Genomic DNA, 27,702 nt, shown 5'->3' with positions numbered 1-27,702 from the left:
TGTATATCACACTGTTTGGTCAGCTCCCTATGGAAGCCCCCAAAAAAACCATTAAAGAAGCCCATTCTTTAGGGCCACAGTGAATCCCGCTGAGTAAATTGCCTTTTGAAAGGAAGGGGAAAATGAGACATCTGTGGCCTCAAACTTTATAGGAGCAATAATTCAGGCATCTCTTTCAGATCCCAAAAAGGACAACTCCCCATAGAGAGGGGAATAATATTGAAGCGTGATGCCAGCCAGAGCCAGGAATTCATTAATTTTAGTAGAACCCTTGAAAGACAAAAAGCACAATTTAAATGGGAACATTCCAAAGAAATAATTCATTTCCCAGTTTAATGTGCTATTGGCATAATCATGAGAAAGAAGAAACAAGGTTGGGGGCCCCAGTTTAGGAAGGAGATAAATCTTTGGCCTCCTGAAATATTCTTCATTTTAAAGGGGCAAACCACTGTTCAACGCAAACCAGAGGATGTTTAAACGTTTGAGAGTAAACCTCTTACAGGTTGGAGAAGCTGAGACCATCCCCCCCGAGGCTGCGTCTTTATCAGCCAATAAATCAGAGGCAAATGCAGAATAGAGATCTTAGCCAGTATACCTAGATATAAACAACCTGTCAAAGGGAGGAGCCAACATTTCCTGGTCACCTACTACGTGCAAGCACAGAGCAGACAAGCCATGTAACTGAGAGAAGAGGGCCGGGTGTGAGGACTGGAGGGAACGTGTCCCCTTCACGGGGGCAGCTTCTCAGCCCCAGACAATTGTTGTCAAGGATGGGAATGAGGCCCTGATAGGGCTGTTCTTTTGCTTTTTCAAGAAAAGACAGAGATTCTGCCCATAAGGGAAATGTCCCAATTTTTAAATCGGGGGCAGCAGATATAACACTATGATTTCTTTTCATTATTTGTTCTGAACTCTTCAATGACCCTGTAAAGTTAGTCATCTGAACCCTATTTTATAGGAAATATGGTTCCCAGAAGTGATAAGTCCAGGGTTGAACAGCCAAGTAAAGGCTGTAACCAGGATTTCCCCCCAGTCTGTTCTGGGAGGGAGGTGATAAGGTCCAAGGTGACCTGGGGAGTGTGACTGGTCTGGGGCTGAGTAGAGAGCCAACCAAGGTGGCACCAAGAGCACCTGCGCTGCTTGCCGTACAGGGAAGAGTGGGGAATTAAAGCAGTCTGGAGCATATGCCTAGAAAATAGCTGCAAAGAGACCCAGCACTGCTTACCATGGAGGAAGGATTTGGGGGCATGGAGAAGGAGGACCTAATATTTATTGAGCATCTATTACAAGCCAGGCACTTGGCTCTACATGCACTGCTTTACTGAGTCCACACGACACCTATCTGATGAAGATGGCCCTAACTTCCTGAGGGGACTCCCCAGGACCACACAGCCAGGCCAGGTTGAGACTCTTCTTTCTAACATTTGCTCAAAACACGCAGACCCTGGGGGGTGGGGGGATGTGCCTGGGCTGTGGGATGGAAATGCTGTGAAATCAGATTGTTATGATCATTATACAACTACAGATGTGATAAATTCATTTGAGTAATAAAAAATTAAAAAAAAAAAAACACAGACCTTCCTCTTCCCTTAGCTGTCAGTCCAGGAGAGGCCTGGAGCTTGCATTGCCATGTTGTCCATCACCAGCACTTTGTAAAAATGATCCAGGCCAGGAGGCCTCACAAATCTTAGCAGGGCTATTTTGCACAAAGTGGAACTCAGTAAATTAAGATGTCACACAAGCCTTGCTCTTTCCACAGGGAGGGATTGTAGCTACAAATCTGTCCCAACAGGCAGGCAAATGGGCTTCGAGCAGATAGGTCATGGAGTTTGTTTACTGATGCTGTAATTACGATTTTTATTTATTATTAAGAAAATGACAAGCATCCAAGGGTTCGGGGAACAGGCGGTGTGGCAGTCCACTTTCAGCTCTGCAGAGACTGGGATACAGGCATATAAAAGGGAAGCAGTGTCAGGTGGTGAGAGAGCAAGCCAGGCTCTAGCACCAGACTAGCCTGGGGTCCAGTCTCTGCTCCACCACTGGGGACACCACCTCTCTGAGTCTCAGTCTCCTTATCTACAAAAACGGGATTAATCATAACACCCACGGACTGATAGGACGCCCAAGGACACTAGATGTAAAGTTCCCAGCAGTGTTGGATAGCCTCACTGTTGTTATTATAGAAATACATTCCTTAAGCAGTCGCCCACAAAGCCACTCGCTTGACGCCCTGTCACTAAAATAGCAGGAGGCCTGGCTGGACCTCTTAATTTCATCAAGATGGTCTACTGAGTCACAGCCTTAATTAACTTTCCCATGGTGTTACTGGGAAACCATGTTTCGGGCTCCTGCCTTTCGCCCCCTCTCCCTGGCTCCACATAATGAAGTACACGTTTCTTACAAACAATTCTGACTCTACGAAGACGAGCAAATCAGCCGCAGTCACACAGGGTTGCACCCATAGCCAGGATGTGACGATGCAGAGACATCTCCACAGAACAAGAAGGCAAGGCCTTGGAATCTAAGGAAATTACCTTCCTTCAACCAAGTTCCCTGCAGTGGCTGCAACCTTGGTCCCCGGTTCATGTGCTTATTCAGCTGTAACCCCCAGCCGCGTCTTCCCAGCAGCCCTGGCAGGATGAGCTGGGTATCACGACCCTGAATGATGGGTCAGTGGGTTTCCTATATACAAAGTTGCTCTTTGCAGGGCTGTGGAAAACCATGGGGCAGGGGGTGAGGTTCGGGTCAGGGCTGTTTCCTGAGCACAGAAAATAAAGCAGAACTGAAGATGCTGAGATGCAGAATGTTCTCAGCTCCAGGCTCTGTGGTGGGAAACTGAAAGCCAGCTAAGAAAACCTGTGCAGGACCTGAATTTTGATTGATGAGCTGTTTGCTCCTTGGAGGCCCCAGGCTTGAGGATTCATCTTGGTAGCCCCTGCATCTGACCAGGGCTTGGCTGCACTAGGTGCTCGATAAATCTGTGCTGAGTAAATAAATGCCACCTAACTAGTCTCATTCATCTTATTTTCATTACACCCCTATCTTTTTCCGGAAGTGATTTAAGGCAGCTTGCAGGCTGCATGATTTAGTTATCACTAACATTTGCTAAGTGCCCCCAGTGGGCCAAGTTCTGACCCAAGTACTTTATATGGTTTCCCCATTATGTTTTCATAGCACTCTTTTGTGATGGGTATTATTACTATTCTCTCCATTTTACAAATGAGGAAAATAGAATAGAAATAAATGAAAAAAAACAAAGATGAACATAAATCGGAAGCAGGTATTGTAACCATGCCTGTACTTGCAGCAGAGGAGGAGGGCAATAAATTGGTGCAAGGATTTCTAGAAGCTTAACCAAAGATAGGAACTGGATCCATTATGGCATTCATGGGGTTAACATACACACACTATTGTGTATAAAATAGACAGCAAGGACCTACTACTACACAGCACAAGGAAAACAACTCGATAGTCTGCAATAACCTATTTGGGAAAAAAGAATGGACATGTGTATATGCATAGCTGATTCATTTGGTTGTACACCTGAAACTGATACAACACTGTAAGTCAACTACACGCTAATAGAATTTTTAAAAAACAACATTCAGAGTCCAAAAGATAAAATCAAACTGATTGTTCAGAAGATATACAAATGACTCCTACCAAACCTGTGACCTTGGACAAGTCATTTCTTTCACACTCTCTCTCTTTCTGTATCATTTTGTTTTGTTTTGTGTTCAAAGGGAGTGATTACAATTATGTAATCAGAGCAGTTATAAAGGTCAAAGGAAATGATAAATGAAGCAAGACCAGTGCCTGGAACACAGATGATGCTCTGAATCTTCACCCTGTCTTATTTCCGGCCTTTTCTCTCCCTCCACTTATTGAAGGAGGCATCTTGGAGCGTGAGTGTTTAACTGTAAAATCATTAGCAAGGCTACCCAGCCTGCTCATTATTACCTAAAAAGAAGAAAGGAGCTATGTATGCAGGGCTTTTCAAGCACGCCTGCTCCTGAATTTCATGAGCAGGGGGCGGCTGACTGGTTCAATGAGTTCCTGTCTGGACCCCGTTTACATCCACGTTAAAATGAAAGGTGCCTCTAACTTCCCATTATAGTGCCGTGCCCTGGGAGCTCAGGAAAGTCATGCTTTTCTGTCATCTCCTGCAGCCAAGAAATGCAATTGATTTTCCTGGCCTCATTTTCATATTTTAAAGAACTCTTTCCCCAGGGCTCCTCAGAAAACTGGAATGGAGGAAATCTCATTTCTATTTTACCATGTAACCCAAAGACTAATCATGTCCCTGACCACAGATACTGGTGGAACACCTGGTCCATACAAGTCTGGGGCCAAGAACATGTAAAGATGACACATGTGTAGTCTCTGCCCTTAGGAGAGAATTTAGAAAGCAAGATGAGGAGCACGGACATGGAGAAAGCCCTGGGGAAGGGAGTCCTAACCCAGCCTGGAAGGAGATGGGGAAAGGGTGAATCAGGCAAAGAACAGTCTGTGCAAAGATATGGAGGTGGGGGTGATACAGGATGATGAAAGAGGAAGCTTAAAAGGTGAATAGAGGGGAGCTCAAGAAGGAGCATGAGTGTCAAGGTAAAGAATTTCTTGTGCACCCTGGAGAGCTAACAGGTGCTTAACATCTGGTATTCAGGGACATGCCTCCACGGTTTTAAAATGGAAATTGAATAGATGGGTAGAAACTGAACTGGAGAGGATGAAATTGGGAGGTAGGAGAACCTCCCAAAGGCTCGAAAAATAATCCAGACCTAAACAAGTGTTCCATGAGAATCTTCTTCACAGCCCCAGACTGAGCTAGGTACTTTGATACCCAAAAATAGGAGAAAAATTTATGTTTACCAGGTGCCAACTGTGTTTTGATGCTTTACATATCTTATCTCATTTAAGTATCACAAAACAAGACTAGTATCTCCATCTTTCAGATGAAAAAACCAAAAGTTCAAGGAGGTAAGGGGAAGTGAGTCACAAGGGGAAAGCCTGTGAGCAAGGCACATCTAATGAGCTCAGCCCACTGCTGAACAATGTGGCCTTACTCCGCAGACCAGTGTCAGAAGTGGAGCAGGCTCAAAATCAGAAAGGAAAGGCAATTTCTTGTTGTCTTGCTGCGTGCAACCTGGACTGAGATGCTATGCTCTAGATTCAAGAAAGACTAATGTGTGCCTAACAGATGATCTATAAATACAGAGCCCTGAGCTCCCTTAATATTCAATGATAAGTGATGCTGCTTTCAAATCACATTCACATAACTGGAGGTTTCAGCTGTATGCCAGCAGCCTGGGAACATGAGATTGTGGGCCATGGCTGCTACTTCCGTGAATCACCTGCACCACCTACTTCAAGACCGGGATACACTACCTACTCTGTAAGTATTTACTGACTGAATGGGGCAACTTCGAGAAAAAAATCATTCAAGGGGGTTCAAGAGAATAACAATGGGTGCATTTCAAAATATCATCTTTTAAAGCTTTGGAGAGGTAGTTGGGTACAAACGGAATTTGCTTGACATTCATCCTTTACATATATACTGAAAACTATCCACACCCGCCCAATAACACTAAGCCAGATGATTTTATGGGTTAAGTTTTTTTTTGGCTGCACCCACAGTATATGGAATTTCCTGGGTCAGGGATCAAACCTGCGCCACACCAGTGACCTGAGCTGCTGCAATGACAACACCAGATCCTTAACCCACTGTGCCACAAGGGAATTCTGGGTTAATTGTTTTATTAAAAACTCAAAGAAATATTATTTCTCTACTCTTTCATACTTTCTAGAGCATGGAGAAAGAAAAAACCACGTCCATTCTCTTTACAAACGCAGCATAACACAGATAACCTTATCTGACAGAGACAGCACAGAAAACACAACACAACCTCACAATGTTATTAAAGCAACAATTTTAAATAATATATTAGCAAACAGAATTCAGTGGTAGGCCATGACCAAATGAGGATATGTAGGAATGAATTAATATTTAAAAATCTATCAGCATAATTTACCATAATACTAGGTCAAAGCAGACAAACCATACGCTCCTCTTCATAAATGCAGAAAAGGCTTTTGAGGGGCAAAAAAAAACCATCAAAATTTAAATGGCGAAATGCTAGAAACAGCAGATCTGAAAGTATTGACCGATGTAGTTAGATAAGAAAATGACATCAGGAGTCTAAAAATTTCAAAGAGGAAATAACATAAGAAAGCTAAATATAAGAAAAGGGAAGCAATATTGGTATTATGGAGAGATGATATAATTATATATGCAGAAACTCAAAGAATCAAATGTTATACAAATTATTAGAAACAATAAGAGAAGTTGGTCACTCCCTGGAGGCAAATAAATGTACAAAATTCAAAAGCATTTTTATTAAGTATAAATAACAACTTAATAAAAATTAAATTAGAAAATTCAATGGAAGAAAAGATCCCTTTTACAATACCAACAAAAATTAGGTAAAATACTATGGAATAAATATAATAAGAATTATAAACATGAGATTAAAGCTTAACTGACAACTTCAAAAGAAGACTTCAACAAATGCAAAGTTAAACCTTATTTCTAAAGAGACTCAATACTTTAAAGATGTAGTCTCTCTTTAAGGTAATCTATGAATTCATGTAAACTACATTAAAAATTGAATAGGAATTTTTTGCACCTAAAAAATACAGTAATGTTTATCTGGAAAAGCAAATGTGCAAGAATAAATTAGGAGTTTCTAAAAAGCAAAAGGAATAAAAGAAGAGCAGTTTTTATGTTGTGAGCTGCACGGGAAGTCAGAAAGAGAAAGGCAAATACTATATGATATCACTTATATCTGGAATCTAATATATAGCACAAATGAACCTTTCCACAGAAAAGAAATGCATAGACTTGGAGAACAGACTTGTGGTTGCCAAGGGGGCCGGGGAGGGAGTGGGATGGACTGGGAGCTTGGGTTAATACATGCAAACTATTGCATTTGGAGTGGATGAGCAATGAGATCCAGCTGTATAGCCCTGGGAACTATATCTAGTTACTTGTGATGGAACATGATGGAGGATAATGTGAGAAAAAGAATGTATATATATGTGTGTGACTGGGTCACTTTGCTGTACAGTAGAAAACTGACAGAACACTGTAAACCAACTATAAAGGAAAAAATAAAGATCATTAAAAAAAGAACACTTTACACAGATTTTAAAATGTATTACAAAACTATGTAACTGAGACAATTTGGCATTGTCTCAGTTTCTGATAGCAAATAATGGTCAGATCCATGGAAGAAAATAGAGTAGAAAAGTAAACTCAAATACATACGGGGATGCAGTATCTAAAAAAGTAGACATGTCAAGTCAAAGAGAGGAAGGATTAACTAGTAAACGTAGATCAACTATCAAACTGCTATTCAAATAGAAGTAAAGTTGGATTTCCATCCTACTCTTTACAAATTCCAGATGGATCCAAATTTTAACATAAAAAATAAAATCATAAAAGTAGCAGCAGAAGAAAACATGAGTTTAGAGTGGGAAAAGGCTTTGATTTTCATAGCATCGCATGTACTCACATTTTCCTTTATGCTTTCTAAAGTCTGTGATTAAATTGAGTTAAAGCAAAGGTAAGAAATACTGCAGTCTTAAGAAAGAGTTGCACCATAAACAAAACAAAAAGGCAAAGGACAACTGAGAAAATACTAAATAAGTGAGAATGACTAAGTTCTCAGCTTTTGGAAGAGGCCACGCAAATGAGTAGGAAGGATCAGGAAGTGGTCCAGCCAAGTAGGACATTTTCCAGGAAGGACATAGTCAATAGTCAACTTGCATGTGGAAAGAGGCTCAATTTCATCAGTTATGAAAGACATACAAACTTAAGGTGAAGTGCCATTTTCTATCAGATTGGTAAAACTTTGAAGTTAGTTAAGACAGGTGCTGGCGGAGTTCCCTGCTGGCCTAGCTGTTAAGGATTCAGTGTTGCTGCAGCTGTGGCTCTGGTTAGATCCCAGGCCCAGGAACATCTGTATGCCCAGTTTATACCTTTTGATTACCTTCTTCCAATTCTTAATCATACTTAAAAAGTTACTGACCACCTATTTTTTTCCAGGTCCCAGGCATGGAAAAAAAAAAAAAAAAGAAGATGCTGGCATTACTGGGAAGAGCAAATTCATAGGCACAGTGGAGGATGTATAGATTGGTAGGAATATTTTTTGGAAGATAGTTTGGCACAATCTATTGAAATTGAAAATTCGCATTCCTTCTCGTAAGGTTTTTAAGACAAAGTTTCTCATATCTTGCAAATATACTTATAAACTATATGAAAGGTGTGTGTGTGTGTAAAAACACACATACTCAGTAATGAAGCAGCGATCATAGCAGCAAAAAAATTGAAAACTAAAACCACAATAGGGAACTGATTGAGTTAAAACTATGAAAATCCTCAATCTACAGTCATTAACAAGAACAATAAAAGGATCTCACATGCTGATGTGGAAAGATCTCTGAGGTATATCATTAAGAGATAAAAAGGCAAGGTACAGAAAATGTGTATAAAATGGTCACATTTGAAAAAATTAAAAAGAATATCAAATGAGCATATGCATAAATAAATACACATACGCTCGCATGTAGAAACGCCTCTGGATAGAAACATAAAGAGCTATTCCTGGGCTGTTCAAGAGAGCTTGTGCAATATGGAATGTCCTATAAATCCGAGCTGTCCAAAATGACTATTGAATCCTTGAAATGTGGCCTATGTGACTATGGAATTTAAATTTTGAATTTTATTTCATTTTGATTAATTTAAATGTATATGGCTACATGTGGCTAAGAACTTCCGGTTTGGATAGCACAGACATAGGCAACAGATAGTTTGGGTGAGAAGAATTATGAAGGGAGAGAAAGGCAAAAAAGAAAAAAAAGAAGAAGGCGTTCCCATCGTGACTCAGCAGAAACGAATCTGACTAGTATCCATGAGGATGCAGGTTCGATCCCTGGCCTTGATCAGTGGGTTAAGAATCCGGCGTTGCTGTGAACTGTGGTGTAGGTCATGGATGCGGCTTGGATCTGACGTTGCCGTGGCTGTGGTGTAGGCCAGCAGCTACAGCTCCAATTCAACCCCTAAGCCTGAGAACCTCCATGTGTGAAGGGGTTGGGCCCTAAAAAGCAAAAAAAAAAGGAGAGAAAGGGAGAGAATGGGAGAGAATTTTTCAACTTATGCCTGTCTATACTGCTGGCATTTTGTACATGTACTCTATGTGTTGCCTTTTTTACAGTTTAAAGCAGATTTTATCTTCAACTTACTATCTGTGTAAAATATACTCTATACAGCAATCTAAATGCTCTTCAACACTTTTACTTTATTTTTTTTCCTTCCAATTTTATTAAGACATAACTGACACTTGGAAAGCCTGGGTTCTTTAGAACAGACACTACCTTTGATTCATTTCTAAATCCTCTACTCTGACTGTAGACCTTGAGAACAATAGGTGGTCAGTAACTCTCCAACACTTTTACTTTATTTTTTTTCCTTCCAGTTTTATTAAGACATAACTGACATATATATAGTACTGTATAACCTTCGATGTATAGCAAAGTGATTTGACTTACGTTATGAAATGATTATCACAATAAGTTTAGGGACTAAAACATCCATCATCTCATATAAAATTAAAAAAATGTTTTTTCTTTGTGATGCAAATCTCTAAGGATTTACTCTCTTACCAACATTCATATATAACCTAAAGCAGTGTTAACTACATTTATCATGTTGGATTTTATCCTTAGCACTTATCTATCATTTTATAAATGGAAGTTTATACCTTTTGATGACCTTCATCCAATTCTTACTCATATTTGAAAAGTTACTGACCACCTATTGTTCTCAAGGTCTACAGTAGGAGTAGAGGATTTAGAAATGAATCAAAGGTAGTGTCTGTTCTAAAGAGCCCAGGCTTTCCTAGGGCCAGGGGAAAACACCTGTAAGGAAATAACTGCAAGGAGGAAGTCATGTTGACAAACTCTCCAATGAATAAGGTCCCAGAGGAAGAAACGATCCATTCCACGTCTGACAGTAGGGAAGGGAGGAGAGGCTATTAGAACAGGCTTCACCCAGAAGGTGATGTGTGAGCCAGGCCAATGAGATGAAAAGTACGCACTACACCATAGGGGAGAAAAAAAGCATTCAGGGCAAAGGAAACAGCTATGCAGAGGCATAGAGACAAGATAGGTCAGAGTGTGTCCAGGATCCCATGAGTAATATAGGCCGGTGGGAGGGGTGTGAAGTCAGGAAGGAGAGGAGGTTGAAAGATACAGGTTCTGAGGACCAGGGACAATAGATTAAGGAGTTTATATCTCACCCTGAAGACCAGTGGAAGGCCCCAGAGTGGTTTTAAGCTGGGGAAAGACATGCGCACACATGACTCTCAGAAGAGACAGGCCCTGGCTCTGACTTGAAATGTCAAAACCAAAGGCAGAGCTGGAAAATGAGGGCTGCAGTTGAAATATATGTGTCTTACTTTATCCTGTATAGAAAAATAATAACATAGCTATTCATGGATTTTACATTGCATTCTGCACATTTTACTTTGCCCATGAACAATCACCTCTGATCCATTAAGAGTTATGCAGTACCAAAGAAAGAGCAAATTCAAAGGAACTTATTTTTCCTACCTCCTGCAACCATCTCATGTTTTATTAAGTCCCTTAGGAATTTGAGAAGTCTTTTTCTTTACCTTTACTAATTTTTCTAGGGCTTCAAATCCCCAGGAAATGGCTAGGATAAGAAACCAATAAAGCTGGCACATCTTGGCAGAGCGACAGTGACATAATTCCTGTTTTCAGACCAGTAAACATGGTGGCAAATCTTAGGCCAAGGTTTCTCAGCCTTGGCACTATTGACATTTTAAGCAGGATAGTCCTTTGTCATGAGGGACTGTCCTGTGTACCACAGGCCATCTAAGAGCATGTCTGGCCTCAACCCACTAGAGGCCAGCAGCACATACACATAAACACCCACGCACAGAGGTGACAAACATAAATGCCTCCTGACCTTGCCAAATGTCCCCTGGGGAGCACAATTATCTCTCATCAAGACCCCCTGCCTTAGAACATCACAGACAGAAGAGCCCTTGGGGACCATCCCATTCAACGCCCTCATTTTACAGATGAGAAAACTGAAGCCCAGAGACTAAGACAAGGAACCAGGTTTCCTTACTCAGTTTAGAAAATTTTTTTTAGAAATCAAATATCTTTTTCTTAGCCTCAGAAAAACGCAATTTAAAAAAAAAAGCTGGAGGAATTTTAAATCAAGTCAGTTTCATCTAGCTAAATATTCATATATTTTCTCTCTCTCTTCTCTTTCTTACCTCTCTTTTTCTCTCTGACATACACTGATTCAGCCTAGAATTTCTATCTACCAACTTGTTTTTCTAGTTGCAAATACTACCAATGATAATAATTAACAATAATAATAATAACAAAAGATGAAAACATCTGTCCTCTAACTCAGCATTTTTCTTTTTTCATTTGTTCACAGCAAAGCAGTAAAAGGGAGAGATGTCTAACATATACCAGAGTGTCCTGTGTGTCAGGCATTCCGCCAGGTGCATCCTGAGCACAACCCTCGGAAGTGGATGTTGGCACATCCATTTTACTAAAGAGGAAACTGGGGCTCATGGAAATGAGGTGACTTGCCCTTATAGCCAGAACCAGCAATCAAACCCAGGTCTGTCAGATTGCATAGCAAAACTGAGTCCAGACTGTGGACACTTAGAATGTGTTCCTGGTTATCGCCCAAGTGAGAGCTGAATCCCCTCAGAGAACCAAACTCCCCTACAATTGCTTGGATCACAGAGCTGAGGAGCTTGCCAACATCTCTAGGAGGAAGCCAGGCCTATGCGGCAGTTGCTATGGCAACAAGTTTTCTTATAATTATAGAACACGGTGGTGACACGACACGCCACAAAGACAGTCACTTTGTTAGGACCTGTATTCCTCTGACAGTTCCAGGAGCTTAAACGTCATAAATTTTTTTAAAAATCCCATTTAAAATAATCACGCACTGCAGCAGCAGAGGCCCAGAGAGCGAGAAAGTCAAGAGATTAACCCTCCCACCGTGGGATGGGACTGCAAGGCAAGCCACATGACAAGCCATGAAGAAAATGGCATTTCTCCCTTGGGAAATGTTTGCTTCTCTTTTTTCTTTTGGATCAATGCATTCAGGACTTGGCCAAACACTGTATTTAAAGAGAAGAAAGAAGAAAAGAGAGCCAAAGCAAAATTGGCCTAATGCTTGGCAAATAGCAGGGATAGGCAGCAAAATCTTAGTACTCTAGCAACCACTTTTCAGTTTAGTTCAATGTAGCCAATTCCCCATATGTACAGGGCTTCCTCATTCAAAGCCGAAATAGACAAAAGAACACACACATACACTCATATACACACCATAGACACACACAACCCTCTGGGCCACAAAAGCCTGACCCTGCTGCTTATTGGCTATGTGACCTTGAGTGCCCTAACTAACCTCTCTGATCCTCTGTTTTCTCATCTGTACATCAAAAATAATGAGTACTTCACGAGTTAGTAAAGACAGGATGGAAAATGACTAGCAAACTACCCAGCACATGATAGGAGCTCAATGAAATGGAAGTTATTGTTAGTAATTACAAATAATAATTTTTTAAACCTTGTCTTACTTTCCACAAGCATCTTCCTTTTATTACCCCTACATGGGATTTGAGAAGCTTTTATGAAGCCCTATCTTCTGTACTACTTTCAGCCATCCAGCCAGAGAGCAGGAAACCTCTAGTCAAAGCCAATGTGCCATCTCAGAGCAGTGATAGGTGCAAGGAAAGCCTGGGACTGTGGGACTCCCAGGTAGGAAGCTGACTTGGACAATCAAAGTCTGGTTTCTAGAAGAGGCGAGATCTGAGCTGGGTCACAAGGCAGACAACGAGGACTGGCAACAAGAGCAGAGGAGACTGCGTGGACAAAGACCTAGAGGTGTGAAAGGGCGTGGTGGTTCTGTGGAACCATGAGAGGCCTGAAGCACTGAGGACACAGGAAATGGCAGAGGGACAAGCAGCAAGGACCACCTCTAGAAGAGCTTGCAATGTCATACTAAAAATCTTCCCTGTAGGAAGAGGAAAAACAGCAAAGATTTCTCAAGCAAGATCTGATGGCCATTCTAATTTCATTCATAATGGGTGGAAGGGGGAACATGAGATGGACCTGGAAAGTCAAAAGCTGGCACAGTGGGAAGGGTGGGTGAGGAGGAGCAATTGAGCCAGGGCAGTTGAGATAGAGGACCTACTGAGATGGAGCCAGGCGTGGCTTCCTCCTGAGACCCACCCTAGATGGAAGTATTCCATCCAGGCAGATGACCAGCTCCCCAGAAATAACTATCATGTAAGAGTTCCCATCGTGGCTCAGCAGAAACAAATCCAACTAGGAACCATGAGGTTGAGGTTCAATCCCTGGCCTCACTCAGTGGTTTAAGGATCCAGAATTCATGAGCTGTGGTGTAGGTGGCAGACGTGGCTGGACCTGATATTGCTGTGGCTGTGGTGTAGGCCGGCGGCTACAGCTCCAATTCGACCCCTAGCCTGGGATCCTCCATATGCTGCATGTGCATTCCTAAAAAGAAAAAAAAAAAAAAACGAAAAATAAAAACTATCATGTATTGACAAGAGGAAGCTTCCATAGAATGGTGGAAACATCTCATTTTGTCCTCACACCAGGCCTATGATGTAGACAGCAGCATTATCGCATTTTTCAGATTGGGAAACACAGGTTCAGAGAGATGAAATAACTTCCTTTAGTTCATACAAACCCACAATGTCAAACCCCCAATCCACGAATTTCCCCTCTTCCATACTGCCCTTCACACAGGGGTGCTGGTAAAACACCCCAGGCTAGGAAAAGGGGGTCAGTGTGTGATTTAATGTGTTTGTTCATTTCCAGGGTGTAAATATTCCCACCATGGTTGCTTATAAGCTTCCAACAGTTTTAACAACTGGTGTGCAAATTTTTAATCAGCCAACCCTTACAGGAGTCCCATAGGAAATAAAAATATTCACTAAACTCTAGAAGTCTTCTACACCAAACTCATTAACGAGTGACTTGCTTTATTACAGCATTCTTTGCCAATGTTTGAATCAATGAACACGAGAAGCTGGCAATAAAAGCAGTCCAGTCATTAGTCTGTGGAAGGGTCATTGAATCACCCAGTCTCTCATCCAAACCCTGAGCATATTCCTCCTGAGAGAATGCCACAGATGTTTTCTTTCCCAGGGAAATGTTTTGTTAAAAAAAAAAAAAATTAAGCCTCGTTTGCTTTTCAATTCTCAATAACCCTGTATGTTTTTGAAGCTCACTCTAATGGTACAATTTCATCAGGCCAGGAGAAAGCACCCAACAATAAACAGAGGCTCTCGTTTTTATTCTGATTTGCAATAAAACCCAAGCCAGAAGTGCAATAATAAACAACAAATACTATTGCAGCCTTTCTCCACCCAGCACTCACATGCAAATTCTTTCCATACCAGATAATGACTCTGCTCCTAACCCAGCAGGCAGTGTTTTTAATAATGTACCTAAAATGTTCCTCAAAATTAAAAAAATAGGAGAGCAATAAAAACCCAGACAACAGATAATAAAGTCAAATTGCTTATCTCCATTTGCTGCTGTCAGCAAATATTAGAATCACACCAATGGAAAGCAGCCCCTGGGGTTTTGATGACAAATTGGTAGAAGCAAATGGCAAAGCTATAAATGAGGTCTCACCTCCCAGGAAATGTGACATCAGGAAGAGGACATTTATGAGAATGTGTCATCAGCAAGAAGCTTAGAAGCAGAGGTAGGGCCCCGATTTTTTTTTTTTTTTTTGTCTTTTGTGGGCCGCATCCACGGCATATGGAGGTTCCCAGGCTAGGGGTCGAATCGGAGCTACAGCTGCTGGCCTACCCCACAGCTCACAGCAACGCCAGATCCTTAACCCACTGAGCAAGGCCAGGGATCAAACCTCATGGTTCCTAGTCGGATTCGTTTCAGCTGCGCCATGACAGGAACTCCATGGGCCCTGAATGTAAATAAAAATACTGAAAATGAGGCAGTCAGAGCACTGATGTTTATCAATATGGAGTTTCTCCATCAGCTATAGGGATTTTTGTTTGTTTGTTTGCTCAGTCATCCATTTATTTAATCATTAAAGACATAATTTGTTACCTAGGGTGGTCAGGCACTGGCTAGGCTCTTGGGGTGCAAAGATGAAGACACCATCCAGCCTCAAGTCAGTGGAAGACACAGCAGGTAATATTGATGCCCACACTGTGTAACTGGGGAGATTCCAGCAGGTGAGGGAATCCTGAGAAGGAAGGACGGACTGCGCATGGGCGGGCAGGCAAGCCCTAACCAAAGTCATTTGAGCTGGGTGCTGAGGGATGATAAAGGAGTTTGCTCACTGATGAAGGTGAGAAAGGCATTCCAGCTGGAAGGGATAGCACAAATAAAGATAAGGAGGCATATGATGTATGGGGCCATGAGGGAAGAACCAGGGCCTTGGGCAGGTCAGGGCACCTGTGGGAAGAGGCAGGCGAGCAACGGAAGCCATGGCAGGGTTAGAAGGATGGCAGTGTCCAGTATAAGAGCCTTACGAAGGGTCCTCCTTTGGGGAGGTGAGAAGAATGGGCAGGAAGAGAAAGGAAAAAGGAGGCAGAGGGACCTGGAAGGAGGCTGGGCCGGGAGACAATGCGTGAGAACAAAGACCAGAGAAGAAAGCACAATTACCAGAGACTTTCAGAAGGGAGACAGGCCTGGACTCTGCCAGTGATAAGACGTGACTACCCTCCCCGGGGCGGCTGGTCCTGGCATTTCACCATGTCTCTTCCATGTTGTTGTTGGAGGGAATGTCAGCAGAGTTGAGGCCTGAGATAGAGTGCCAACGCCCCCACCCCATGGCCAAGTAGAAGAGAAAGAGAAGAAGGAAAGAAACAACTGGCAGGTGGATTGTTTTAGCAGCATTCGCCAGGGGAACTATCACTTGTAGCCAGGCTCCCCTTTCACTTGTGGCATCTTCCCTAACCCCCTAGACCCTGCTGTGGCTCCTGCTTAGGACCTGTGAGTACATCCCAGCTGCACAGTCTCCTGGGCATGAAACTTGGGGAAATCCCCACCCTCTCTGAGCCTGTTTGCAGGCTCAGCAAGTGGGGTGACAGCCTCCCCAGCCCTGTTTGCTGGGATCATTCAGTGGGATAACTTACATAAAGCGCCAACCACAGGAAAAGCCAGGAGTAGTGCACGAGCCCAAAGAGTTGAGTGGATCAGTCAGTGAATGAAACCGTGAGAAATCACTATGTAATATTGATTATATATTACTATATTGTAATTAATACATAATCTTAATGCATAATATTAAGCCTAAAGCTTCAAATGGATTTTTGGTTTTGTTTAATTTTATCAGAATGTAGTTGACTTACAAAGTTGTGTTAATTTCAGGCATATGGCAAAGTAAATCAGTTATACATATACTTATGTCCATTCCTTTTCCGATCCTTTTCCCATACAGGTTACCACCAGTACTGAGTAAATTTCTCTGTGCTTGTTTTTGTTTTGTTGGTTTGTTGTTGTTGTTTGCTTTTAGTAACAGCCCACAAACACCATCTTTAAAATTGCTAGCTACACACTTCCAATTCTCCCCTGCCCACATTATTTTAATGTGTCCATTTGCTTGACAGGAATGGTGAGTTCTGGTGCCTTTGCACTAATACATCCCTCTCATTCTGGATTCTGCCCAATGACTGTGCTCAGGGTCTTGTCAGCAGGCATCCCCTGGATCTTTTCCCATCTACCTGGACACCTTCTAATCTAAGCCTGCCCAGGCCATAGCCACCAGAGTCAGCTTTCCTGAACTTGACCCAGGATGTGTGGTTAGGGATGAATACTGAGGCAGTCCCAAAAGACTGGGGCTAGAGTTGCAACACACTTGACACCCACTCTATGCCAGGCCCTCTGCTGTGAACTGGGAACACGTGGGTGGGCCACTGGACCAGAGGCTGAAGATGTCAGAGTAGCCAGTTACAGTGCAATAGCATTCAAGATTTCCATATGGCCTGCAGAGCCCAGAGGAGGCACCAAACCCAGCTCAGAAGACCAGGGAAGGCTTCCCAGAGGAGGTGACTCTACAGGGACAAGTATAGCTAAGAAATTAGTGGGAACATTCTCATCTAATCCACACATTTACGAGCTCCTCCAGAGCAAGGATTTTGTCTTATGCATCTGTGTATCTCCCAACATCAGGCATTCAGCCTAGGCCAGAGCAAATTTGATAAAGACAAAGAAAGGGAGAAAGCAGGAAGGGAAGACGTCAGGCAGGCCACAGCTTGGCGAGGACAATGGCAGAGCGGCATCGAGGTGTAGCAGAGAGAGTAGGATATGGAGCCATAGGGCTGGGTCCTTATTTTACTCTGGCATGTCCTCACTGCATGGCCTTGGCAGACACTTCACTCCTTTGAGCATCAGTTTCCTCATCCATTAAATAGGGATAATAAAAAGAGTAGCGAGTAAACAAGGTTGTTGTTAGCCTGAACATGGGTGTAAAGGTGTTCTTAACAAGTACTAGGATTATTTATATTAGAATTGAAGGAGCCTACCATAAAATATTGCCTATACTCCCCAGAAGGCGAAGAAATGGCTCCAAAGGTCACGGTAGAGAGCCAGAGGTCACCCACGGGTCCTAACATTGAACTGGCTGCCCTTTGAACAGCTCCTCCAGGTTTTCCAGCCACATTCCCCGGGGGAAAAGGCCTTGGAAGGGAGGACTAGGTCTGTCTCAACCAACAGACAAAATCAGCTAATCAGGCAGGAGGCTAAGAACCCAGAAGGGGCGTTCCTGCCATGGCACAGCAGAAGCAAATCCGATTAGGAACCATGAGGTTGCAGGTTCGATCCCTGGCCTTGCTCAGTGGGTTAAAGATCTGGTGTTGCCGTGAGCTGTGGTGTAGGTTGCAGACATGGCTCAGCTGGTGTTGCTGTGGCTCTGGCGTAGGCCAGCAGCTACAGCTCCGATTAGACCCCAGCCTCCATATGCTGCAGGTGTGGCCCTAAAAAGACAAAAGCCAAAAAAAAAAGAACCCAGAGGGAAGAACAGGGATCTGAAAGGAAGGAATAACATGAATGTACATTGAAAACTAGAGTGCCCAAAGGACTCGCACTTCATGCTGTCTCAAGGTTTGTGACCCAGTTTACCAATGAGGAATCAGGAGCACAGAGAGGTGAGGCAACTTTCCCAAGATCATAAAGCTAAGAAGTGACAGGGACAAGACCTGAGCTGCCAGGTGAATCTAGCCCCAAAGCACGGGAGTTCCCTAGAACACCTCTCAGCAGCTTAGCGCAAAGAGCTCGTCTCCTTAATCACCACCACAGCCTCCTCCCTAGTCTGCGGCATCCACCTTCTCCCCAGCAGAAGCATCCTCCACGAAGCCTGAGGGGGGATTCTCTCTTTAAGGAAGTGCAAAGCCAGGCTAAGGAATGCTCACAGCTCTACAGAAGCAAACAAATTTGCGCCATTCCTCCCATTTATTCCAAGTGGCAGGGCCCTCCACCCACACCTGACAGTCAGTGCTGACAAAGGGATGCCCCCAAACCCCAAAACCCTTTCTTCCCAACCCTCTGGACCCTGACAAGCCACTCATTTTCTTTTAGCTGACTCACTTCTGTTCTAAACCACAGTCACCTACTGCAGGCAGTGTGGATGAACGGAAAGGCCAGGGGCTGGCTCTCAGCACTGGCCCTGCCACTTACTGGCTGGGCAAGCAGATCACATTACTGCTCTGAGCCATTGCTCCCCTTGGAAAAAATAAGGGGTTATATTATCAGCTTCTCAGGGGCTCGTGGGCATCAAACATGATAAAATAGCCACATCACCAAAAGTTGCCGGCAAAGAGAAAAAATCATGGTCCAACAGCACTGCTGATAACACAGTCACAGATGATGTTTTACGATATTTCTTTCCATGTCCTTTTTCCTCTGTATCCTTGTGTTTTTTTCATAGTCCCAATGATGGAAAACATACAATTTTAATCTCTGCTGATTTCACTCAACCTCCTCTCTGAAGTGTTTGCTCAAATTATTGCATGTCTTCATAACCATCATTTTAAATGATTGCTAAAAAAGGAATAATTCCATCAAACACTGTAACACTCTATTTGGTAAAAAGAGCAGATTTTTTAAAATACTTCTAATGTTTTCCGATTATTGAAAGATTCATGCTTGTGTAAAATTTAGAAAAGTAAAAGGAAAATGAAAATATCTCATAAACCCATAATTTAGAATAAACTCTATATTTGCCCCCAAAAAGTGACTCAAGAAACTGCTAAAATAGTCTTTTTATAGGAGTTCCCGTCATGGCGCAGTGGTTAACGAATTCGACTAGGAACCATGAGGTTGCGGGTTCGGTCCCTGCCCTCGCTCAGTGGGTTAACGATCCGGCGTTGCCGTGAGTTGTGGTGTAGGTTGCAGACGCGGCTCGGATCCCACGTTGCTGTGGCTCTGGTGTAGGCCGGTGGCTACAGCTCCAATTCGACCCCTAGCCTGGGAACCTCCATATGCCGCGGGAGCGGCCCAAGAAATAGCAACAACAACAACAACAAAAAAAAAGAATAGTCTATTTATAGAATTATGAGAAAGTTGTTGAAAGTCTAGCCTTGTCTCCAATGCTTTGATTTTATAAATAACATTGCAATAAACACTCTTGTGCATGAATGTGGGCATATTTCTGATGATCTCTGCTGACAGGAGGACAGGTCGGCTTTACACCTTGGCCTGGTGCCCATATATTATGTACCAAAATACTCCCACCCTCCCCTGACAGCTACCTGCTGGTTCTTGCCGCTACCTGCTTGCAGTTCAGGCCAGGTCCACATTCACTGGGCCCATGTTTTGTGCCAAGCACTAAAGCCATAGCCAAAAATAAAAGCAATCCTTGCCATCAGGAAAGGAGGGAGGCATCCAGGGAAGTCTCACATTCTAAGAGATGTACACAGAGGTACCATATTCATTCCCAGGCTCACACAACCAGCTGCTGTAACACAGATTTAGCAAGGAGAAAGATGGGGACAGAAACAGACAAATATGTTTATCCATGCACATACTCCAGTCCTCAGACAACCAAGCAAGGGCTATTTTCACTTCCAAAATCCCCCAGTCACAGGGGGTTCCCATGGTGGCGCAGCGGAAATGAATCAGAGTATTATCCACGAGGATGCAGGTTCAATCCCGGGCCTCACTCAGTGGGTTAGTGATCCAGAGTTGCCGTGAGCTGTGGTGTAGGTCACAGACATGGCTCAGATCCCATATTGCTGTGGCTGTGGCATAGGCTGGGATTCAACCCCTAGACTGGGAATTTCCATATGCCACAGGTTGGGCCTTAAAAAGCAAAAAAAAAAAAAAACATCCCCCAGTCACAGTCGACACAAAATAGCTACTGTCAGTCATGCACTTATCATGTACAGATGCAAGGGCTTTGCATTTTATACTTCACCCACATAATAAACATCTATTACCTCCATTTGATAAATGAGGTTTACTGACTTGCTCATGGCTGGTATGAGGTGGAATCAGGGCTCAAACCCAGCCAGACTTCGCCAATATCCATCCACAGAACCACTTATTCTACTGCCTCCACAGGTGATTTTACCTCCTAAATATCATTTAGGTCTCACCATCCTTCTCTAAGCCACCACTGCTTTCTTTTTTCACTTGGACAACTGTAGTGGCCCAACAGTCTGCCCACACTCCCTCTTGCCCACTACACCCTGTCAGCCATGTAAAACCCAGCATGCTTTTCATCAAAACCAAATTAAATCATGTCCTTCCTCTTCTTGAAGTCCTTCAGGGGTTTCTTTCGTGCTTCTAGCACCCAAATTCCTCCACATAGCCCACAAGAACCGGGTTTGTCTGTCCTCTGCCCACTTCTGCCTGCTTCTGCCTCACCTCTACCTGCTGCCCACCTAGAGCCCAGCCTCGCTGACCTTATTCTTATTCAGTGTTGGGTCTGACTTCCCTCCAGGCTCAGGGCCTCTTCATAAGCTGTGCTCTCCTCAGGCACCTAAAGTCCTAAGTGACATCCCCAGGGCATTTCCCTGAGGTTCCTCCTTGCATCCTCACAGAGCAGGCTCCATGGCTCCTTCGTGCATATCATCCCAGTGATACATATTCATCAGTTCTCCTAGTGACGCCTCCACCAAGAAATAGAAAGACAGCCATTTGGTTTCCACCACTAAGTCAACTTTTTTTCCCCTTTGTCTTTTTTGTACCTGTTGCAACCAGCCGCTGTCTAAAAGTTGCATTTTTTTATACATTTCCATCACATTTTCTGGATATCGTAATGGAATGACAGACGGACAGAAGGAAAAAGAAGAAATGAGACGCATTTACCAGTGATCGAATTGCCTGAATACTTTGGAGCGTGAGAGAGTGCAGCTTGTCCTCAAGAGGCAGAGCTTTTCTTATTTGATTAGACTCACTGACCCAGACCCAATCTTTCTGTTACACCGTCAAGACACTGACCGTAAATTCTGCAATTTTCGGCACCCGGAACTTCCCTTTGTTCTTCTGTTCAGGCTGGTATTCCGTTCTTGTCTTCACAATCACCTGAAATGTTTAGCCAGAGTTAGCACGCACAGAGACTGGAAACACTTTTCTGTTCCTTTTTTTTAGTAACTAGAATTTACCATATATTGCATCAAGATCAGAAAATAAAGAACCTCCCCCTCAAACACATGAAAGAAAATAGAAAATTCTAATTACCCATAATACATTCCCATTCCAAAAGAAACGACCATAGGTGACAGTTTGAGCCACACATTTCCAGGTGTTTTTATATGCATATATATATGCATATTATATAGAGAGATATGTATTTGCTATTTATACAAATATATATTTTTATGAAATGGATTCACACTTTCTTTTACCACACACTATACTAACATTTCTTCCACGTAGATAAATATATGTTTTCATTTTGCCTTTTGATGTAGCATAGTATTTCATTGTATACATATACCACAATTAATCTAAGCAATCTTGACCACTGAGCATGTAGATCGTTTCCACAGTCTGGGTTATATAAACAAACTATGATGAACATTTGGTAGGTAAACCTTTGCACATACACAATTCCAATTTGATTTAGGGACTTCCACAAAGAAAAACATAAAGATCCATTGAATCTATTGTATCATCTTATTTTTCTGAAGTCTGAATATTTTACAGAGGTGGTTAATATCTTTTCAAGATAAGCTGCCAACCTGCTAAGACATTTATGGAACTCCACCCCACTGTGCAGGCAAAGTGGAAGAAAAAAGAAACTTGACAGATAATCAATAACTATTGCTGAGTGCCACAGTGTCATGGGAACACAGACACTGTCTGAGCCTCAGGGCCTCACCTGTAAAATACGCATGATAATCATAATAATAGCCCCTATTTAACAAAGTTGTTTCAAGGGTTAATGAGATGATAATGTGTAATATTTTTGGAATAATTTATTACATGCCAGATCTAGATCAAGCTCTCCATATACCTTACCTACATATCACTGCTCTTTCTCTCTCTTCTGAAAGAGAAACTGAAGCACAGAGATGCCAAGTCACTTGCCCAAGGTCACACAGCTAAAAAGAAGCAATCATTCTTTTTTTTTTTTTTTGGTCTTTTTGCCTTTTTCTAGGGCTGCTCCTGCGGCCAGGCTAGGGGTCTAATCGGAGCTATAGCTGCGGCCTACACCAGAGCCACAGCAACACCAGATCCGAGCGACGTCTGTTACCTACACCACAGCTCACGGCAAGGCCGGATCCTTAACCCACTGAGGAAGGCCAGGGATCAAACCAGCAACCTCATGGTTCCTAGTCGGATTCGTTAATCATGGTGCCATGACAGAACTCCCAAAAGAAGCCATCTTCTAACAGTGATCATTCTCCTCATCACAGCCTAAATTAACCTAATTTTCACTGAAAACTTTCACCAAGTTTTCCTAAAGACAACAGTCAAGTGTACTGACTTCTGCAAGAATTCTCCTATGAAGAATGTTCTTTAAGGACTGTGAGGCATATCATTGACAAAATATAGCCCAAAAAGGAAAGGATGGGAAAGGAGCTACTATGACTGAACAGCTACCTTGAGGCATTTCAACATATTGGTTAAGGAGGACCTAGGTCCCAGCCTATCTAGAACATCGCTCACTCCCTGACATCTAGAATTCACCCTGCAGATGTAAATTCTGCTGTTGTGCCTCAGCCCCTTTGGATTCTGCTCCCACAAACAAGAAAAAGTGAGACCCAGCTTTCTTAAAACTAAGAAATGCTTGAAATGTAGTATGCAGACAGTAGCACAAAGCTACAGTAATCAAGACAGTGTGGTATTGGTACAAAAACAGACATATGGACCAATGGAACAGAGTAGACAGCCTGGAAATAAACCCAGACACTTAGGGTCAGTTAATCTCTGACAAAGGAGGCAGGAATACAAAATGGAAAGAAGACAGTCTCTCCAGTAAGTGGTGCTGGAAAAATCAGACAGCTGCAGGTAAATCAATGAAATTAGAACACACCCTCACAACATGCACAAAAATAAACTCAAAATGGCTTTAAGATTTAAGCATAAGACAAGACACCATAAAACTCCCATTGTGGCTCAGCAGAAATGAACCCTCATGGACTAGTATCCATGAGGATGTGAGTTCGATCCCTGGCCTCATTCAGTAGGTTAAGGATCTGCATTGCTGAGAGCTGCTGTGTATGTCACAGTCATGGCTCAGATCTGGCATTGCTATGGCTGTGGTGTAGGCCAGCAGCTGTAGCTCCAATTCAACCCCTAGCCTGGGAACTTCCAAATGCCACACCTACAGCCCTAAAAACAACAACAAAAAAAAAAAACCCTAAAAGAGAACATAGGTGAAACATTCTCTGACATCAACCATACGAATGTTTTCTTGGGTCAGTCACCCAAGACAATAAAAATAAAAACAAAAATAAACCAATGGAACCTAATCAAACTTACAAGATTTTGCACAACAAAGGAAACCATAAAAAAACAAAAACAAAAACAAAAAGACTACCTACAGAATGGGAGAAAATAGTAGCAAATGATGCAACCAGCAAGGGCTTAATCTCCAATATACACAAACAACTCATAAAACTCAACGGCAAAAAAAAAAAAAAAAACCACACAACCCAACTGAAAGATGGGCAGAAGACCTAAACAGACATTCCTCCAAAGAAGACATAATTATTAGAGAAATGCAAGTCAAAACCGCAATGAGGTACCACCTCACACCAGTCAGAATAGCTATCATTAATAAGACTACAAATAACAAATGCTAGAGAGAGGGTGTGGAGAAAGGGGAACCCTCCTGCATTGTTGGTGGGAATGTAAATTGATACAGTACAACCACTATGGAAAATATTATAGAGGTTCCTTGGAAAACTAAATAGAGAACTTCCAAATGATCCAGCAATCCCACTTCTATATATTCTATATATGAGCATATATCCATTCAAAAAGATACATGCACTCCTATGTTCATTATAGCACTATTCACAATAGCCAAGACATGGAAAAAAAACCCAAATGTCCATCAGCAGACGAGTGGATTAAGATGGTGCATGTATACAATGGAATACCTCAGCCATAAAAAAAAAGAACAAAATGTCATTTGCAGCAACATGGATGCAACTAGAGTTCTCATACTAAGTAAAGTAAGTCAGAAAGAGAAAGACAGATACCATATGATATCACTTATATGTGGAATCTAAAATATGGCACAGATGAACCTATCTACAGAACGGAAACAGATTCACAGACATGGACAGCAAACTTATGGTTGCCAAGGGGGAGGAGGAGGGAGTGAGATGGACTGGGAGTTCAGGGTTAATAGATGCCAACTGTTACATTGGATAGACAAAGAGGTGCTGCTGTATAGCACAGGGAACTATGTCCAATCACTGTGATGGAACATGATGAAAGATAATATGAGAAAGAGAGTGTGTATAGTTGTATGACTGGGTCACTTTGCTGTACTCAGCAAAAATTGACAGAATAACGTAAATCAACGATAAGAAAAAAAATTTTTTAAATAAGTTAAGCACTCAGACCATTCATTCAAAAACAAATGTCTTTTTGAGCACTGACTCTGAGTGCCACCAAATGTTCCATAGATGAGGCAGCTATAGAATTGGGCGTGGCTTGCACCTGTCAGCCTATAGGTCCTCCCTATCCAGCTCTTTAAGAGCAGCACAGGACTGCTATTTAAGCATGGTCTGAAAAAAAGGGGAATTTGAAGGGTAAATAGATGTTTCCTGGGTGAACAACCCAAGCCATTTTCTGCAAAGTTAACCACATGGTCAAAGAAACAAAAGTGTGAAATAGCACGTAGTCTACATGTTTGGCTATTTTGGTGTCACATGAACTTTGATGTGTGAAAATCAAGAGCTAATATAAATATAAGAGCAAATGCTAAAGCACAGCTCATAGGCTAGGTGTTTCTATTATTAGAAACTCACAGTGTTCTGGGAAGGGCTAAATGAAATAATAATTGTGCAGGTGATTTGTGAATTTAAAAGATATTCTACAAATTTTAATGATTAAAAATACTCAGGATATCACTAGACCAGCTGTCACTTATGAAGTACATAGAGAAGCTAAATGTCTGATTATTTCTCTGAATCCACATTTTTAGAAATACTCACAAACTGTATTATATTATATATGTATTTTCCTCAATGCACTATGTAATTTTTCCTCAAGGACCTGTGAATATGACAGCATAGTCACTCCCATGAGTATGTAATCCTATATAAAAACTCCATCACAGCAAACTGTAGAAAGATTGTCCTGCTGGCCTTGAAAATGTAAGTCAATATGCTATGAGAAGGCCATGCAGCCAGTACCTGAGGGTGGCCTCTAGGAGTTTAAAATTACCATGGCCAACGGCCAAGTCACTCAAGAAAATGGGGACGTCAGCCCTACAACCACAAGTAACTGAATTCGCCCAACAACCTGAATGAGCTTGGAAAAGGACCCAAAGCACCAGACGAAAATGAAATCCAGCTGACACCTTGATTTCAGACCTGTGAGTTTCTAGAGCAGAGAATCTATCTAAACAGTGCCTAGACTTCTTATGTATAAAAACTGTGAGATAATAAAAATGTGTTGTTTTGAGCCACAAAAGTTTTGGCTATTTGCTGCATAGCAACATCTTCCCACATTGCCAAGACCATTTCAACCATCTCTTGGCTTGATCCCTTCATTTCTAGATCCTTAGCTATCAGACTGGTCTCAGCCATCGCGCATCAAATGTTAAGAAGCATTTGCTTCGTAGTCTTTCCCTCTGCTTCTCAACTTTTAAAAAATCTTTCCCAAAGCTCAAAAGGCTCTAAACCATTTACATCATTCCACGTAAATTTAGAAGCCCCCGTACAGTAGCCAACATGTTGAGACAGGAGACAGAACTAAACAAACATTACTGTTGAAATGAACAGTGGATAATTATTGCAGGCAATAGCATTCTAATTGTCCTAATAAACATGTTGTGGTTGCTTCTCTGGCACCATTTCCCTCTTCCAAAAAAAGCCCTCCAGTATTCCTTTCAAAAATTCATCCCTTCCCCATGTGGCAGCTATGTGGTTTGATGGAATTTATGCCTTCCTTGATGACAAGGATAGTCCCTAATTAGTTTAAGCCAATCAGAACATATTATTCTATAGATTAAACAATTTGATTGACTCAGAGATGGGCATATTAGATGGGTCAATGGATATGAGGCAATATTGACTGGGGACCTGGGAGAAGAAGCCTCCTTGCTCTTTATAGTGTTCCCCAAAGAGGATGCTCTTCCTCTGGATGATGTGGTGAGGACTTAGTTCTGAAACTGCTGAAGTGATTGTTGTTACTATAAGGAGGTGACAAGATGAGGTCAAAGGTGGCATACAAAAGAGGGCAGAGCCAAGAGGAACCCAGAGAAATGGAGATGGGCTCTGATGACACCCTGCCCTCTGGATCACACTTTGCCTGAAACCAGAACCACATTGGACCCTGCAGTCATGGGAGGCAAATATACACACCTTGGGCCTTTACCTAATCTGAGTTGGGTTTTCTGGTACTTAAGGGTGGAAATGTTTCTATAAGCTACAAATGCATTCCAAGAAAAATGAACTGAAAAGCTGTTAGAATTTAGTCAGATGGCTAAGTACTAAATAAGCATAATAAAACCAATAGTTTTTCTTGGCACTGGCAAAAAAAATCACCTCAAAATATGATGCGTCCACCAAAAGATACACACAAAAATGTTCATAGCCACTTTTTTTATAATAGCCCAAAACTGAGAACAATCCAAATGTCCATGAACAGGAGAATAAATAACTTGTAGTTTATGCATAAAATGCAATGCTACACAGCAGTACTACAAACATGTGGGTGAATCTCACAGACATTACACTGAACAAAAAAATATGATGCAAGGAGTTCCCTATGTGGTACAACGGGATTGGCGGCATGCTGGGATCCATCCCCAGCCCAGGCACAGCAGGTTAAGGATCCAGCATTGCTTCGGCTTAGGTTGCAACTGCAGCTCAGGCTTGATCCCTGGCCCAGGAACTCCATATGCTGTGGGCCAGTGAAAAAAGAAAGAAAAGAAATCTGATGCAAAAA

At 42.3% G+C, this 27,702-nt stretch overlaps 1 protein-coding gene across 1 annotated transcript in view; it reads right to left on the bottom strand.

Moving 5' to 3' along the window:
- Positions 1-27,702, bottom strand: part of NSG2 (neuronal vesicle trafficking associated 2) — a 60,866-nt gene that overhangs the window by 20,207 nt on the left and 12,957 nt on the right. Inside the window, exon 3 of the mRNA XM_047753759.1 lies at positions 21,565-21,648. Coding sequence (XP_047609715.1) covers positions 21,565-21,648 — 84 coding nt within the window. The remainder of the gene's footprint in view (positions 1-21,564; positions 21,649-27,702) is intronic.

This window comes from Phacochoerus africanus, chromosome 1, assembly GCF_016906955.1.
Source record: "Phacochoerus africanus isolate WHEZ1 chromosome 1, ROS_Pafr_v1, whole genome shotgun sequence".
NCBI lineage: Eukaryota > Metazoa > Chordata > Mammalia > Artiodactyla > Suidae > Phacochoerus > Phacochoerus africanus.
This window is presented reverse-complemented; position numbering and strand designations above follow the sequence as displayed.